Source organism: Scyliorhinus torazame, chromosome 3, assembly GCF_047496885.1.
Source record: "Scyliorhinus torazame isolate Kashiwa2021f chromosome 3, sScyTor2.1, whole genome shotgun sequence".
In the NCBI taxonomy this organism is placed as follows: Eukaryota; Metazoa; Chordata; class Chondrichthyes; order Carcharhiniformes; family Scyliorhinidae; genus Scyliorhinus; species Scyliorhinus torazame.
In genome coordinates this window covers 310,793,573-310,811,543 of record NC_092709.1, presented here as the reverse complement: position 1 = coordinate 310,811,543, position 17,971 = coordinate 310,793,573, and the positions used below count along the sequence as shown (strand labels likewise).

The 17,971-nt window shown below is 41.7% G+C and overlaps 1 protein-coding gene across 1 annotated transcript in view; it reads left to right on the top strand.

Annotated features, from left to right (window-relative positions):
- The window catches only part of uvssa (UV-stimulated scaffold protein A), a 178,176-nt gene that overhangs the window by 83,927 nt on the left and 76,278 nt on the right, over positions 1–17,971 (top strand). The window contains exons 9-10 of the mRNA XM_072497539.1: positions 2,122–2,275; positions 12,328–12,510. Of these exons, the coding sequence (XP_072353640.1) occupies positions 2,122–2,275; positions 12,328–12,510 (337 nt within the window). The remainder of the gene's footprint in view (positions 1–2,121; positions 2,276–12,327; positions 12,511–17,971) is intronic.

Below are 17,971 nucleotides of genomic sequence, written 5' to 3'. Positions count from 1 at the left end.
ACAGTGGTTAGCACCAAGATGTGCTGGTTAGATGGACTAACCATGCTAAATTGCCCCTTCGTGTCCAAAAGATTAGGTCAGGTTATTGTGTTATGGGGATAGGGTGACCTTTCCAAGGGCCGGTGCAGACTTGATGGGCCGAATGGCATACTTCTGCACTGTGAATTCTATTAACTATACTATTAAAATTATAGAATCCCTACAGTGCAGAAGAAGACCATTCGGCCTATCAAGTCTGTACCGACCATCTGAAAGAACACCCTACCCAGGTCCACTCCCCTATCCTATCTCAATAACCCTTTAACCTAACTTAAACATCTTTGGACCGTGGAAGGAAACTGGAGCACCCGGAGGAAACCCACACAGACATGGGGAGAGTGTACAAACTCCACACAGACAGTCACCAGAGAATTGAACCCGGGTCCCTGGAGCTGTGAGGCAACATTGCTAACCACTGGCCTCCTTCTATGCTGTAACCAATAGTACTGCAGTTTCAATTAAAGCAAGTTTATAAAGTGATTTGGTGACATTTTCTTTGACCAACCATCTCCAAAACCAAACCTTTTTTACTCAACAAGTTAACATCTATTCCAAATAGCTCCTTTGTTGGGGTTAAACATAATTCAGAGAGCAATGGGTTAAAAGTTTAAAAAGCATTAGAATCCATAGGTGCTTTCCATGGTTCAACTTCTATCAGCTGCTTCTATTATCTGTCTCAACAATTTACTAATTAAACTTCAGAGCAGATCCAATGTTGTTAAAGTTAGGGTAAAGCCTCACAGCTGAGGAAACCTTCCTTCTCTCTCTCTCTGTGCACCACTGAGGCCCTTTATCTTCTCCCTAATCCCAAGATTTCTGTCAGGACGTAATCTCTTTCTCAAATTTACATTTTAATTACAAGTCCTGGTGAACTTGCTAAAATCAATAATGTCAGCATTCAGTGGCCTAGCTTTCAGCTACAGGCCCAGCCTAGCCATTTCCTACTATTGATTAATCTTTTTAACTCTATCTTTGTTATTGCTTGAGGCAAATAGGTGACACTGAACAATTTCAAAATGATTTTGGCATTTTATAGTTTTGTACGAAGGTCACAGTTGTAACAATGTGATTCAGTGTTTGAAACATAAAAGACAAAAACATTATTTTTTTGCCACAACGTTTTGTACTTTATACTACTAGATTTATTTTATCCTTGCATGCAAGCATAATTTTGATTAATGACCCTTTGCTGCCTTGGAATTACTTGATCCAAATGATTTTTGATATAACCCATCACTAAACCAAGTAATTTTATTCCTTGTTCCTCTACAATTTTTCCCTCATCAGACTGCTTGGTACAGTTTCAGAGAGGACTGAGGTCTTCTGATGTCTTGTCCAAATGCCAGTCCATGCATTAACCTGGTCAGAGAGCATCTCGTGATTTAATTGTTTACTTGACCTTGAGGCCCATCGCAGCTGAGTCTGGTCCTTCTCTCCTAGCATGTGTGTACTTTTCATTTCCAGCAAGAGTCACCCGACTAGTGATCAAGGGGAAACCCTAGCTTTCCCCACAACCTCTTTCATGATTTTTGGCGCATGGTTAACTGTAGAACCCCACTACTACTGACTTGCTGTAGGTATGGGAAGAGAAGGCTACCTTTTTGGACTTCAAGGCTCACTGCCAATACATACCGTCCAGTTAACCATGAGGTGAGAGGAACAAATGCTTTTTGCTATATGTTCCATCAACTGTATTTAGAAAACCTACTTAAACATTTTTGTGTTTACAACTTCTTTTGTACACCATGATAACTGTCTAATGAAGAAATTGATAATTATAGTCAACTCTTATTTGTCTAACTGTGAATATTAGTTTATTTAATTAACCTAAGTGCTTAGAATAACAGAATTCATTGCAATTATTGAATCAGAATTCTGGTTCAAGTAACATGGGGACACCATAGGATTTGACCACAACTTGAGTTTGACTGAAGATGTTTGATGAAAGTGGTGACTATTGTTCAAAAGCTTTATTTTGTGTGTTTTGTTTCTGTGGCTTTTAAAAAATATATGGTAAACACACAAAACATACTGATCTTACTGTGATAGTTTACATTGTGCATGTACTGTGTGTAACTACAGGACTGGAGCCACTAGCAGCAATGACCAAGGAGACAGTGAAGAGAGAAATGCAGTCTCCTCGGCCCCCACCATCACGGAGGACTGATGAGGAACTTGATCCAACAAGTGCGGCAGCAACATTAAAGATCTTGAAAAGGAAACTGGAGAGGTACAAGTAAGTGCTTGTTATTTTGTCTTTTGTGACATTTTCTTTCAGATAAATACACCATACTCGACTTCAGGAACTAGAATAATGTGTATTTTTATTGCATTTTTACACAAGATTTAAAATAAATGTCCTTCAGCACTTCTCAGAATGATAATGGGATAGATGCCTCCATCAGACATTCCTGGTTTCATATTGCCTTGCAAAGAAAGCAGCTTTATGTCAGCATAGTAAAAATGGAAAGCAGTACTTTAAGATGATGGGTCGCTGCATTAGCGAAGCTCTGTTGGAGCTACAGTGCCCGTGCTTTCATATTACAAGTAAGTTTTTATTTTTCACCTGCAGTTCACACCAGTTATCTCAGGATTGACCTTGTATCCCTTACCCTGAACAATGCACCATTAATCACCTATTAATAACGATTAAGTCTACAGAAGATGCAGAGTTTCTCATGTCACGCTGTTTGCTTCCGTATCTCCAGATGTGCCATAGCACAGTTTTATATCATGATGATCTATGAATTCACCTGGATGAGACAGACTTGAAACTATTATGCAGATTAACAGGGAAACTCAATAAATGTTTTAACAGAAGTGAATGAACATTAGAAAGACTTCTGTTTATGCTATATAACACTTTCGCATCTCCCAAAACATTTCACATTGAAGGGGTTACTTTGAAATGTATTTCCTACTGTTGGGTGAGTGAACTTAAAGCTATTTTGTTCTATGTTGCCCACCCAGGGGAAACAACTTCTCAGTATCTACCCTGTCAAGCCACTTCATAATCTTTTAAAAAAATATATATTTTATTAAAGTTTTCAAACACAATTTTTTCCCTTACAAATCAAAGAAATAAAAATACAAGTAACATGATAACTGCAATATAACATTGTGTAACTAACATGGTAAACTAACCAAATAACACAAAGTAATACTCCCTCCCCCGCCCCCTGGGTTGCTGCTGCTGGTCATCTATCTTCCCTCTAACGTTCCGCTAGGTAGTCGAGGAACGGTTGCCACCGCCTGGTGAACCCTTGAGCCGATCCTCTCAGCGCAAACTTCATCTGCTCCAGTTTTATGAACCCCGCCATATCGTTTATCCAGGCCTCCAGTCCGGGGGGTTTCGCTTCCTTCCACATGAGTAAAATCCTATGCCGGGCTACTAGGGACGCAAAGGCCACGACATCGGCCTCTTTCGCCTCCTGCACTCCCGGCTCATCCGCAACTCCAAATAAAGCTAACCCCCAGCCTGGTTTGACCCGGACCTTCACCACCTTCGGGATCACTCCCGTCACTCCCCTCCAATACCCCTCCAGTGCCGGACACAACCACAACATATGTGTGTGGTTCGCCGGGCTTCCCCCGCACCTCCCACACTTGTCCTCCACTCCGAAGAACCTGTTCAACCTTGCTCCCGTTATGTGTGCTCTATGCAGCACCTTAAATTGGATCAGGCTAAGCCTGGCACACGAGGAAGAGGAATTTACCCTGCTTAGGGCATCAGCCCACAAACCCTCCTCAATCTCCTCCCCGAGCTCTTCTTCCCATTTTCCCTTCAGTTCGCCCACCAACTCCTCCCCCTCTTCTCTCATCTCCCGGTATATCTCTGACACTTTGCCCTCCCCGACCCACACCCCCGAAAGCACCCTGTCCTGGATCCCTTGCGTCGGGAGCAGCGGAAATTCCCTCACCAGTTGTTTCGTGAACGCTCTCACCTGCATATATCTAAAGAAATTTCCCCGGGGCAGCTTATACTTTTCCTCAAGCGCTCCCAAGCTCGCAAACGTCCCGTCTATAAATAAATCTCCCATTCTCCTGATTCCTACCCGGTGCCAGCTCTGGAATCCTCCATCCAGCCTCCCTGGGGCAAACCTATGGTTGTTCCTGATCGGGGACCACACCGAGGCTCCCAGCACACCCCTCTGTCGCCTCCATTGCCCCCAGATACTTAATGTTGCCGCCACCACAGTTCGTGGTAAATTCTTTTGGTGAGAGCGGTAGTGGCGCTGTCACCAGCGCTTTTAAACTCGTCTCTTTACAGGACTTCATCTCCAATCTTTTCCACGCCGCTCCCTCTCCCTCTATCATCCATTTACGAATCATCGCCACATTGGCGGCCCAGTAGTAGTCGCCCAAATTCGGCAACGCCAGTCCCCCTCTGTCTCTACTACGTTGTAGGAACCCCCTCCTTACCCTCGGGACCTTCCCTGCTCACACGAAGCTCGTGATGCTCCTATCTATTTTTTTAAAAAAGGCCTTAGTGATCAGTATAGGGAGACATTGGAACACAAATAGGAGAGTAATGTATCTAAATTATTAGGGATTATAAATGGCCAAGGCCACAGCACTGATCTTTGCAGCACTCCCCTAGTTACAACTAGCCAACTTGAAATTATCCCATTTATCCCTACTCTCTTCCTGTCCATTAAACAATCCCCTAATATATTACCTGTAACCCCATAAGCTCTTATCTTGTGTATTAATCTTTTGTGTGGCACCTTATTGCATGCCTTTTGGAAATCTGTAAGTATACCACATCTACTGGTTCCTTCCTGGTATTCTTGGATTATAAAAAGAATAATAGTTTAGGCTTCTGATACTTGATCAATATTAAATGTTCCTGCTGGTAGTGCATGTGTGTCTATTGAGGGTGTGAACAAGGTCAAACCTTGAACTGATATCTCCATGAATAAATAACTGGGTAGCACCTGTTGTTATAGGTTCAGGGTTGAATGTGATTTAGTAGTGTATATATATATATATATCTATAAAATATATGACGTTCACAATGAGATGCATCTTTAATAGACCATGGTTGACTAGTTTCAATTATATACGTGCAGACCCCATTCAGTGCAAATAGTGTTTCTGCAATCTGTTGATCTCGCTGATCAAACATTGAGATAGAAACAAGCCCACAAATTTGGCCCAGATCCCCGGGATGATTAATGCACCGTTAGGAATTGTCGCTAATTGCATGCCTTCAAGGAGACTCTAAAAATTAAGCTAGTGCTTTTGCGCACAAGGACTCTGACAGGCACACTTTAAAAGTTTTTGAATATAATTTGGTTTTAATTCAGAAGGAAACTGACTACTACACCCCAAAATAACTAGCAAAATATTCTGCATGTTTTTTAAAAGTCATTTTCAGTCATTTAAAATTGGGTTATTCACTGGTGAATTTACACCATTTAATTTTTGTGTCAAACCTGTTTTCAGTTGTATTAATGAAACTTCACCAAGTTACCATTTTTAAATCTATCAAGAATATTGTTTTAAATTACATTTTAAAACCAGTAACCAATTGTTCTTGGCCCGTCCGTGATTCCTGCAATGTCCCCAATCTACCCATGACCGGGCCCTTGAATGTGTAGATTGGCAATGGGCCACTACTGGACGAATAACTGTTGCCAATTTCATCCCACCTGCGAAAATTTCAGTGTGGTACGCTGACCTGACGCCTTGATGTCTTATTTTCCTCCCGGTTCCGCCTCAGTGAAACTGGTAAATTTCCACCCACGGCGCCCCACCCCGAAACAGTGGTGGATGCAAAATTAGTAACATCTTGTAAGAATAATTTTACAAGGACGTGGATAAAGAACGGGGATAGAAGCCTGCAAAGTAGCAGTAGCCGAAGAACCTCCATGTATAATGTAAAATTCAATGAAAATGCACTTGGATCAGCAAGAAGACTCATAAGTTAGTTTCAGAATAGTGCTGACTGATCCGCTGGCTTTTCCAAGCATGTTCTGCTTTTGATTTCCAACATCTGCTTTTTGCATTTTTGTTTAAAGCAGGTATATAATTGCAACCATGGCCGATTATCGTAGAATCATAGAATTTACAGTGCAGAAGGAGACCATTCAGCCCATCAAGTCTGCACCAGTCCTTGGAAAGAACACCCTACTTGAGCCCACACCTCCACCCTAACCCGTAACCCAGTAACCCCACCTTTGGACACTAAGGAGCAATTTAGCATGGCCAATCCATCTAACCTGCACATCTTTAGACTGAGAGGGGAAACCGGAGCACCCGGAGGAAACCCACCCATGCAGACACGGGTAGAACATGCAGACTCCACACAGACAGTGACCCAAGCCGGGAATCGAACCTGGGACCCTGGAGCTGTGAAGCAACAGTGCTAACCACAGTGCTACCGTGCCGCCCAGTTTTAAGATGCATTTAATTGTGAACAAAATATATTTTGTAGTAGCTGAGAACGATTGTCAGGTCCCCTTCTTCTTGGAAAATGCCATCTCCAGAATAATTCGAAGGAATTCCTATAAACAAAAGGTAAAATGTGCATTTCCTGTTGACTAGAAATTACCTAGGGGTAGAATTGAAGAAGATCGGGAGTTAACAGAAGAATATAACCTCATGTATATAAGGTCTTAGAGACCTAGATTCTTCAGCAGTGAGGCTACTGATTGTAGCATGTCACAGCAGCGAACAAGACAAAGGCGATGCAAATTGAATCTTTGTTAATGAAGCTGCGGAGCTTTTGAAATTCATGATGTAGTGGCACACTGAAGAAAGCACTGCTGAAATAGATCTTGATCAAGTAATTGTACTGTGGTTTCAGTGACTGAGTTCTTTGAATCGATCCAGTAGAAACAATTTGGCCTTTATGAATTAGTTGAAGGGTTTCAGGTCACTTGGCAGGAACAGATGAAGGAAATGTACCCCAACCAGTTGAGTAATCTATCTGGGAATGTCTAAAACTGACTACTCATGATGGCCTTGCTGGTAAGACTTGACCTCATACCAGATGGATGAGGAAGAGCAACTAGACAGTTTCTTCATAGTTTCACCAGATTAGTGGAGAGTGGCAAATAATCTTTTCTTGGACAAACGATTGAAGTAAGTTTTGTACGAATAGCTATCTTTGAGGGAATCTAATCAAGCCGTATAGCTTCATTAGCTAGGTGGCAATGACACTGATAGTATTTATGGTCATAATGACTGCAGCTAGATGACAGATACATCATAATGGGTGCAGAGAAACATGTGAAGCGCAAGTTCAATTACCAGTGGTGTATTCTTTCTTGTAATAAATAGAAATCTACACAAGAGGGCAGGCAATATCTACTAGTTTCAGTTGTGCAGTCTGTAATATTTGCTCAATCTTACCAAGTTTTATATTTAGTTATTTAGATTGGCACATATCGTTGATCTTTTTTTGTTCTAAGTGTGGTGAGGGAGGAAGACAGGGCACCCGAGCCCGGTAATAGGTGGTGAACTCGGCAATGTTTGGAACCTGAAGTTGACCTTTACAGCCAGGCCTCATTTAAAGAAAACCTCCCAGACAACTGTCCGGATTTACTACTGGTGGGCAGGGATTGATATTAGGCCTCAACTGGGGTGCTGTGGAAATGGGCCTGAATTTTACGTTGTTGATGCGATATGACGCTGGGTAGCCGATTAATGGACATCCAGCATGAAAGACGCTCTGTGAAAGGCTGAGCGCTGGCGAGGAGGGCAGGAAAAGGGTGGGCACTAAGAAAAGGGAGCGTGTGGGCTAACGCTTACCATGTGCTCCCTCAGGGGGACAGCTGCTGAACCTTAAAAATTAGTGGGAAAACTGCCACATGTGCCGAAGTAGCACAATCATACACAGATCTCTGTCTCCAAACACACTTGTTAATTTTATTTCAATCCAGACTTTCATCCTCCCCAAAACATAAAGGGCACCAGGCAACTCATAAAAGGAGATGTAAAATTGTCTTCAATGCTGTTTAATTAATTTAAATGGTCTTCTTGATTGTCAGCAGGCGTGCTACATGGATTGGCCATGCTAACTTGTACCTCGCCTGCCGACCAAAATATCGCGCAAGGGAGCAATGGCGTCGGTACATGCGCCCAGCATTTTCTCGCATGATTTTACGCACTTCTGGGTTGGGCGTGCGGCCACCCAAACAACATAAAATTCTGACCATGGTCTTTGGCTGCCAATGCACTGGGGGTTGTTCTTTTTTTTAAGAGTATCCAATTAATTTTTTCCAAAGGGGCAATTTAGCGTGGCCAATCCACCTACCCTGCATATATTTGGGTTGTGGGGGTGAAACCCGCGCAAAAACGGGGAGAATGTGGAAACTCCACATAGACAGTGAACCAGAGCCGGGATCGAACCTGGGACCTGTTGCTAACTTTTGGTTGGCTCTTAAATGTTGCTTGTTGTGTCTTTACTTAATTTGCTCTGTTTCTATAACCTTTGCTCTAGATTCGCCAGGTATCTTTATGATACCACCACGAGGTTCAAGTTCAAGTGCTGATCAATAACTCAATACACCAGTTACTACGTTTCAAATCAAAACACATTTATTATACACAGTCAATTACTACTCATGTATAAAACTCTACTTACTAGACTATCTCTAACACTAAAAGGCCTATACTTAGCTTTGGAACTGGCCCAACAGGTCAGGGGAAAAAACGGCCTTTCGTTTGATTCTGAGTCTGCAGGCTTCAAAGCTGATATAGACTGGTAGCTAGGAGCGCCTATCTCGTAGCGTGCGTTGACTGGAAACTTACTTGGTTGATGTAGTGGCTAGGCAGGTCACTGTCAAGAGTTGTTTCGAGCTGCTGAGTGACTCTGCCAAGAAGGACAAATTGAACTTGGGGACTCTATTTTATAGTCTGCAGGGGCTTCGCGCCCTTTTGGGCGGACCCCGTACCTGGTTCCAAGTGATTGGACTACGTTCTGATCACTTGGATCGATTTCTCCAATACTAGAGCTGTTCCCTGATTGCTGGGCGGTTCCTAAGTGTCCGTTGGCCTTCCTTTGTCTTGGCTCCTGCTGGCGCCGAGGAATCTGGCTTGGCCTTGTTTACCGTAACTGTTTCCAGTTGTTCCTGGGGATCGCTCATTAATATGTAGATGGTTGTTAGTTTCAGTGCTGTCTGGGTTCCTGCAAGTTCTGATACACCGGAAACTTTGCACCTGCTTGTTTTTCCTGCGTTTGACTGAATTTCCCTGCATTCTTAGCGGATCTCCATTTTGAAGTCGGGAAGTGGTGGCTACCCAGGTGGCTTCAGACCTCGGCGGCGTGAGACTGCAGTGCTAACCACTGTGCCACCGTGCTGCCCTCTGGGGACTGTTCTAACCTCCAGTTAAGTATCAGGATGGCTGGGAATTCATTCACAGTGGTAAAATCGAAAGCTGGCAGGGGATTCTCCTTTGTATTGCCTGATTTGAGGGGATAGCTGTACTGATGTTTCCCCAAAGATTGAAGTCATTGGTAGATGCAGTGGTTGGGAAAACTGATGGACGACTTGCTGGGGGAGGAGAGGGTTGTGGGGGATCGCTCCTCTCCTCCTAGTTCACAAGCAGTTCAGGGGGAGATGAAGTTTTAGAATTTACTCGGGCCTCCCCAGCCAGTTGTCTCCTCCCACCAGGTTTCTTCTGGCAGCAGCAAACAGTGTGAGACTCTCGTGCGTGAAGTAAAATCGCATGGCAAAGCTGATAATATAATAATAACCGTACTAATAAAATTCTAGATGAAAAGTCGTGCTTTCACGAGTGTGCTATCACTAGTTTTTAGGTTTGGAATAGAAGAATAGAGAAATGAGACATTTTTGAGTTTGTCCTCAGTTAGCTGATCTTAGCCGTGATGGTGAAAGGGCTGTTACAATTTGTCTTATACCACTTGTCCTAGAGAGGAAGAGAAAAACAGAAAGGGTTCACACTTCCAATTGTTTTTCAGTGACCCTTGCTGAAAAATATATGTTTGGACATGAAGTGAGCACATGATTGAGCTTGGGTGTGATTGCCCCTGTGGTTGAATAGCCTACTAACTCTCCTTGGTCAGAGACACGCATGAAGAATGGCAACTATGGAATTGTATTCCAGTTAGAGACACAGCCTTCTGTAGATGGGAGAATAAGAATTTGCTATAAAAATCTGTTCTGATGGTAACCTTCCTGTTGGTCATAACCTTTTAAAACTTTTTTTCCATTAAGTGGCAATTTAGCGTGGCCAATCCACCTACTCTGCACATCATTTGGGTTGTGGGGATGGGACCCATGCAGACACGGGGAGAATGTGTAAACTCTACACGGGCAGTGACCCGGGGTTGGGATCGAACCCGGACCCTCGGCGGCATGAGGCAGCAGTGCGAGCCACCGTGCCGCCCCCTGCTGGTCATAATTGTGCTGCATTTCTAGAACAATTTAAGCACACAGCAAAGATTTAAATTATGCTTAAGCGAGGAAGGTAAATATATTCTGGGATTTAAAAATAAGAACAATGAATACTAAAAATAGAAAACAATATTAATTTTCTAATTTTTGTCAGGGTGCAGCTGGAATGTTATGTGGTCTTTTAAGCACGTTATAGGAAGGAATATGGTGGGGGGGTGGGGGTAATTGTAGAAACCAGATCAATTGGAAATGCCACCAGAATTAGAGCCTGTAGTTATGAAGAAAGTATTTTAGAAAATTGGAGCTTTTTTTCCCACTGGAATAGGAAAGGTTACAGTGGTATAAAATTTTTATTTCGAGATTAGGAAATGTTTTGCGAGGGTAAATAATTGAGCATTGACGTGAATTCACTTGGAGCTGCTCCTGATTGCTGTCAGAGGTGTTTTGGAAGCCCCGTTTATGCGTGTAAATGGGTTCGCCACTGCATTTCCAACAGCTACTGCTCTCGGAGAGTTCCAAGCCACTGGATCTATCGGTTAATGAAATGGTAAGCATATATTTAGGAACATCATCAGAAAAATGAAGGGGGAAATTAAAAGCGTTCTTTCAACTGAGGGTTATTGGAAATTGAATATTTTACCACCAGTGTCTTTTCAGCCAGAAATAATAACCTAATTTGAAAGGGAATTGGAGAAGTATATGAAAAGGAAGAATAGAAAAGAGTACACTGGACGGAAGGAAATGAAAGAGAGTAGCTACTTCCAGTTGAAGACCTAGCATTGGCACAGATCTCCTATGCTGCTATTTCAATTATGTCTCATTTAGACAAGTCTGGATATATAACTAAAAATAAAATTACAAGTTATACAGTTGTAATATCGAGCAGACTACAGAAATAAATATGAAAATGTGTGATCTATCCATAACCGTTGACCTATAGTGTCTAATTGCACCTAAAAGTTTATGAATTACTTTGTACTATTAGCCTTCAGAGGATCAAAGGAACACTTGTGTAGCTCATTTGGTTTAGCATTTTCAATTTCCTTTTCTATTTACTAAGTGTCAGCTTAGTTCGGCTGGTAGCTTTCTCAGCTCTGAATGACAAGTTCTGGGTTCAAGCCCCATTGCAGAATTTGAGCACTGTAGTGCTGAGGAAGTGTGACATCGTTGGAGGTGCCACTTTAGTGGGCACAGCACTAAACCGAGGTCCCATCTGTCTGCTCAGATGGGTGTGAAGATCTCTTGATGCAGTTCAAAGAGCAGAGACTTCTCCTGGTTCCTTGACAAACATTCTGTTTAATATGCTTTCTTAAAAAAAGACGGATTAAGTGGCCATTTATTTTGTTTGCTGTTTGTAGAATCTTGTTGTGCACAATTTGCTGCACATATTTACCTAAACTTTGGAGTAATTTGGTTACGGTGAGATTTTGAGATATTCTGAAGGCATGACAAGCTGATTAAAATTTCAAATGGCTTATAGTTTGGTATAAGTTCGCAGTTCTCAAAATGTAATATTCAAATGTACATTTGGATTTTTTTCTCCTAAAAATAATTTGTGTAATCTTTCAAGTGTTTTAAATGTTAGTTGCTGTTGAGGTAAAATTCTGGAGAAGTGATGAAAAGAGAAAGGTGGCCAGGAAAATGTTGCCAGTATTCCTTTCTGGTTGTTGCTTTCCCAAGCTGTGTCCACTTTTATTTTCCCTTGGGTGACCTCCAGAATCATCTATAATCCTTGGAGTAAGTTGCCTGCTGGAAACTTCATCAAATTCAGTGGCAAGTTGTAATGTGTATAATGACAGTGTTAGTCAAAGTGGGTCTGCATTAATGTGGATGTTAGTGCAAAGGTTAATGAAACTAGAACAGTGATTGTGCAGCACATTATCTTCTATTGATTTTTTTTTAATATATGTTCTTCCAACAGCCTGCCTGGAAGCTCAGACAGAACAGACATACAGGCATCTACATCAGCAAGACCTGAATTATCCAATGAACGTGACAAGAACAGGAAAAGGGAAGAAGAGTTAGAAAAAGCTCCTGTGATGTCTTTTGGGATCGACCTTTACTATTGGGGAAAAGAGCAGTTAACAACTGGCAGAATTCTCAAGTAATTTATTTTCTTATTAATTTTTCTTGTCACAGCACTGAACAGATTGTGGCTACAGGATTAGTACAAAGGTGGGTGGAGCGGGTCTCCCATCTCATGCAGAAGAGCTCACCCTGGCATTGTTTATGATTTGAGATTCACAAATATCGTAATTTTCTTTGAAATGGTGGAAATCATATGGATAATGACTGTTTTAAAATCCAGCATGATGAGTATCTAGAATGACACTCGCATATCCAACCAATGTGGAATCCACGACTGAACTACACAGCCAACAAATAAAGTAAGGTAATAGGAAACAATGCTCAATTTGCACAGAGCTGCAGTTGGATCACACCTTGATCAAACATGTCACCCCCCTCCACTCTCTCTTTCCCCCCCCCCCCCCCCCCCCAACCAAGTCTCAGATCATCCTGACTTGGAACTATATCGGCATTGCAATACTGCCACTGTGCAAAAATCCGGGATCTCGCTTCCTTACTACACTGTGGGTTGTTAACCCCAGCCTATCCAATCTTTCCTCACAGCTGCAATATTCCAGTCCTGGCAACATCCTCTTAAATCTTTCCTGTGCCGTCTCTCGTGCAATTACATCCTTTCTGTAATGAGGTGACCCGAACTGCACACGGTACTCAAGTTGTGGCCTAACTAGTGTTTTATATAGTTCCAGAATAACCACCCTGTTCTTGTACTCTAAGTCTCGGGTAAAAAAGTTAAGGATTCCATACGCCTTCTTAAGCACCTTATTGTCCTGTTAACTTCAGGGATCTGTGAACATTCACTTCAAGGTCCCTGACTTCCTCTCCACCTCTCAGAATCCTCCCATTTATTGTGTAACTCTTTGCCTTGTTTGACCTCCCCACATTCATCATCTCTTACTTCTCTGGGTTGAATTCCATTTGCCACTTTTCTCCCCATCTCACCAGTCCATTGATTTGTTGTTGCAGTCTACAATAATTCTCTCAACTGCACAGCCATTTTTTGGGTTGTCTGCAGACATCTTGATAATTCCCCCAACATTTACATCCAAATCATTAATATGTACCACAGAATTCAGGGGACCCCACCCACCTCTAGCATTCAGATCTATGTTTGGACTAAAGTTGTAATGAGGATTGGAGCTGAGTGGCCCTGGCAGAATTCAAACTGAGCATCAGTGAGCAGGTGATTCGTGAGCAAGTGCTGCTTGATAGCACTGTTGACAACTTCTTCTATCACTTTGCTGAAGATTAGAAATAAACTGATTGGGTGGTAATTAGCTAGATTGAATTGAACATACCTGAGCAATTTTCTGCATTGTTGCGTAAATGCCAGTGCTGTATCTGTTGGCTAGAAGTGTGGCCATTTCTGAAGCACAAGCCTTCACTGCCACAGTTGGGATATTGCTGGGTTCTGTAGTCTTTGCTGTCTTCAATACGCCCCAGTTGCATATTACAGACTGGTGAAAGATTCATCCATTTTGCCTTTGTATTTATTGAGTTGAGGATGTCAGTGCTGAGAAACAGGTCAGTTTTTAATTTGGTATACCTGATCTCAACGTAAAGCATTCCAAGATCAGGTGCACACAAATTGAATAAAGATGCCCAAATAAATAGAGAATGCTGGAAATATTCAGCAGATTAGGCAGCACGTGGAGAGAGAAACCGGCATCATTTCAGGTTGATGACCTTTCACCAGGGTGCATCTTTTGATTTTGATATGTACTTGCCATGCAAGTGAATGGCTACAGAGTACCTAAAACAGATGATACCGTAGTAGTATCCTCAAGGAAATGAGTGAGAAAAAAGGCAAGCGACTGATAGACGGAGAGCTAAATCTAAGTACTAGAGTACTGTGACTAGCTTGCAAACTTACCAAAGAAGTTGGAGACAGAGAGTTTGGAAACCTGAGAGTCTAAACTGACAGGTTTGAACATTTTACAGGATGCTATTGATATACTTTCTAAAAGCATGACGTCATTAAGATCAGTCAGCATGGAATTAGAAGCAATGATATGCCCAGAAAAAGAAATTTGATGTGATACATCATTCCGCAAATTTCTGCATTTATCAAATGTAACACAGGCTGATTCTGAGTATCATCATTTAGAAAAGAAAACTTTGAGGCAGTGAAACTGCTGGCTTCTGAGCAATATAAAGTATTTGACCTCATGATACTTCACAATAGTGGCAAATATTTGCGAATATAACAAATTTATCAATGTTATTTACAACAAAGTTTAGACAATGTTTGATGAAGTTTTATACCATATTATTAATTATATATAGTACTATTTATATTGTTCAAAACAAAACAGATGAACTGAGTGCAAATCGAGATTAATAATTGTGATCTAATAGCCGCTTGAGAGGCATGGCTTCGGGATTGATTGATAGTTATTGTCACATGTACTGAAGTACAGTGAAAAGTATTTTTCTGCGGTCAAGGGAACAGACAAAGTACATACATAGTAGACAAAAGAATAATCGACAGAGTACATTGACAATGGTACATCAACAAATAGTGCTTGGATGGCATAGATTGGGACCTGAATACTGAAGGGTATGTGACTTGTAGGGAGACAAGGAATTATGGAAAAGTGGACATTAGCACAATAGAGAGGAATGACCTAAGTTCTGGAAGCCAGGATATAGAAACAGTTTGGGTAGAGATGAAGACTGACAAAGGCAAGAAGTCACTTGTAGGAGTGGTGTACAGGTTCCCTAACAGTAACTACATGGTAGGATGAAATATCTTTTTTTTTTTGGTTTAGTTATATATGTTTAATAAGTTATTGTGTTTGATATTTTAAAATAAATGTTTAGAATTAGCCTGGGAATTAAAACTTCAAACAATGTGGAAGCTGGTTTTTAAAAAAAACCAACTCGGATTAAAAAGAACAGATCGTTCAAAGACGATAACGGGAATCTGGCAGCAATCCAACTTTTACTCCCAGTCCATTTGAGTAACAAATATATATATATATATTTTAAAAAGTTTAGAGATGCGAATGGCATCATTCCAAGCTATACGCCTCTTTTTGTCTCTGCAAGAAAATTAACCCTTTCATCAAGCTTTTGTGTACAATCCAGAAGATGTCAAAGTGAAGAATGTTGCACTTTCATTCCCAATAACTCTAAAGAAGTTAAAGATTTGGCATTACATATCCAAAAAGAAATCAAAAAACTTGATCCACCCCAATTTATCTCTCTCTGGGATAAAATTTGTGGGTGGCTTGGACACACTGGAATGTCCACAATAAGAATAATCTTATTCTCCTGTGTAGCTGTATTCATCATTTACATAACATACCAATGTGCTAAGTGCATAAAAAAACTATTTGCTAAACGCAGGGGACCAACTATTAGAATGATTCAAACTAACTGTACCCCCAATCGATGAATTTGAGCTGAAATACTATTATTGAAATGTTACTGATCAATCAACTTTTTGACTGTATTATTAACATATTGTATAATTCATTAATACTGAATCAGTAGTATCAAATTTGATTAATTTATTAATTATAACAATTATTTTGGAATGCCTGTTTGTTGGGCCCCGGGGGTTGGCAGGGTTGTATGCTATATTGGGAACTTGCCGGACGGGGAACTGACACTGCGGCTGATAATCGTCTGGGTAATCGGGGAAATCCACCTCTGGTACCCCCTCTTTTACCGGGACTAACTCTTGATTCATCTGTGGGAATTGATTAGCATGGGCTTTAGAACGAGTGCGAGTCGCCGGACCTCCTTGCGACAGTGGAGGTGGTGATAGTGGCGTTGGGAGCGGTGGATAAAGGGCTTGAATGTACACATCTTTAATGTAATTTCTAACATGGTCACATCAGAGGAATAAAGAGTTTTTTGTCTGAAACATCATTTGTTTTAGAACAGTTTAAACTACAATCAGAACCCTGGGAATGTAAGGTGGAGGCGGTCGTAGTGGCGGTGTAACGGTCGGTCGTCCCCTATATTGCCAATTTTCAGGGTCATCCTCATCGTCTCCCTCGGTCAAGGCAAGGCCGGCCATTTGACCGTACGGTCCTGATTTAGAAATGGGGGGTTTTACAGACTTGGGTCTTTTTCTATGGTGGGCACATTCCTTTTTCAAAACCTCCGCAGTCTTAACAATTCCCCCTTCTGTTAATTCAATACCCAATTTTAAAGCGTTAGCCTGCCAACTAGCCAATAAAGATGTATCTTTTAATTTTTGGCAGTACTCCCGCCATAACTCAATCAATTTCTTAGCCGTGGAGCTGCGGTTATGTTGCCAAATAATCTGCTGTGCCTCTATAACCGTAAGCAAATCTTTTGATCCTCCCAGGGGCCATTTCCCCGTTCCCAAATTCTTATGCAATTCTCCCGATAACTGCCGCAGCTGCTGAGAATGTTCCGGATACTGTTCACAAAGAGTCTGAAGCGCACTTCCACTATCAGAGGTGCTATCCAGAGTATTACCCATTGTCTCCTATCCTCGGATGATCCTTGTGGTTACCTACTTAATTTTGGTAGCGATCCTAAATTGCCTATTCAATCAAGAATTTAAACGGGTTTATCCTGCCCCGTTACCCAATTAGGAGGCTTAGGCAATTGTTCGAAAGTGACTTTTAGAAGGTCAAAGTCTGTAAATGAAACATGAAAAGAGAGAGAGAGAGAGAGGACTGATTTAAACAGACTGACAGACTCAGGGAATCAAAGACAGAACAACAGACAGACAGACTCAGAGATTTAAAGACAGAACTAACAGATTTAAGAAATTGTTCGAGTGTTCCGACAGGGTACGCAACGGTGAAACCCTGTTTATTGTGGAGTTTAAGGCGTCATCTGCACCTGGTGAGAAGTACTATAATTTAGACGGAGTTATCCGTTCTCCGCTGTAGCCAATAGTCAACCTCCGGAGTGTCGAACCAGTCGAGACACTGGTTGAGACAATCACTTGTTTTAAGGGCAACCTTTTATCGCGAAGGTATTAAGCAACCAGAAGGATCATCAACAGCCAAGCATCTTTAGAATTCGAAGAGGACTCTGACCTCTTACGGGACTCCAACCCAGAATTTGAGGAGAACTCTAAGCTCCTACGGGACTCCAACCCTTCCCGGGCCTCTAACCCGGACTGTAACAGGTTCGCAGGACTGACCTGATCTCGTAAGAGTCTCTCTGGGATGGAATATCAAAGAAGTAACAGTGGGAGCTTGTCAGAAAGGTATGGCAATTATCATAGAAAATAGGTGCAGGGGTAGGCCATTTGGCCCTTCGACCTGCACCACCATTCAATCTGATCATGGCTGATCATGCAAATTCAGTATTCTACTCATGGGTGATTTTGATCTACAAATAGGCTGGGAAAAATCAGATGGACAGAGATGGCGTAGATGACGAATATGTAGAATATTTTCAGGCTAATTTCTTAGATCACATTCTCCAGCCAACCAGAGAGTGGGATAAACTAGATCTGGCATTGTGATAGGATTAACTAATGA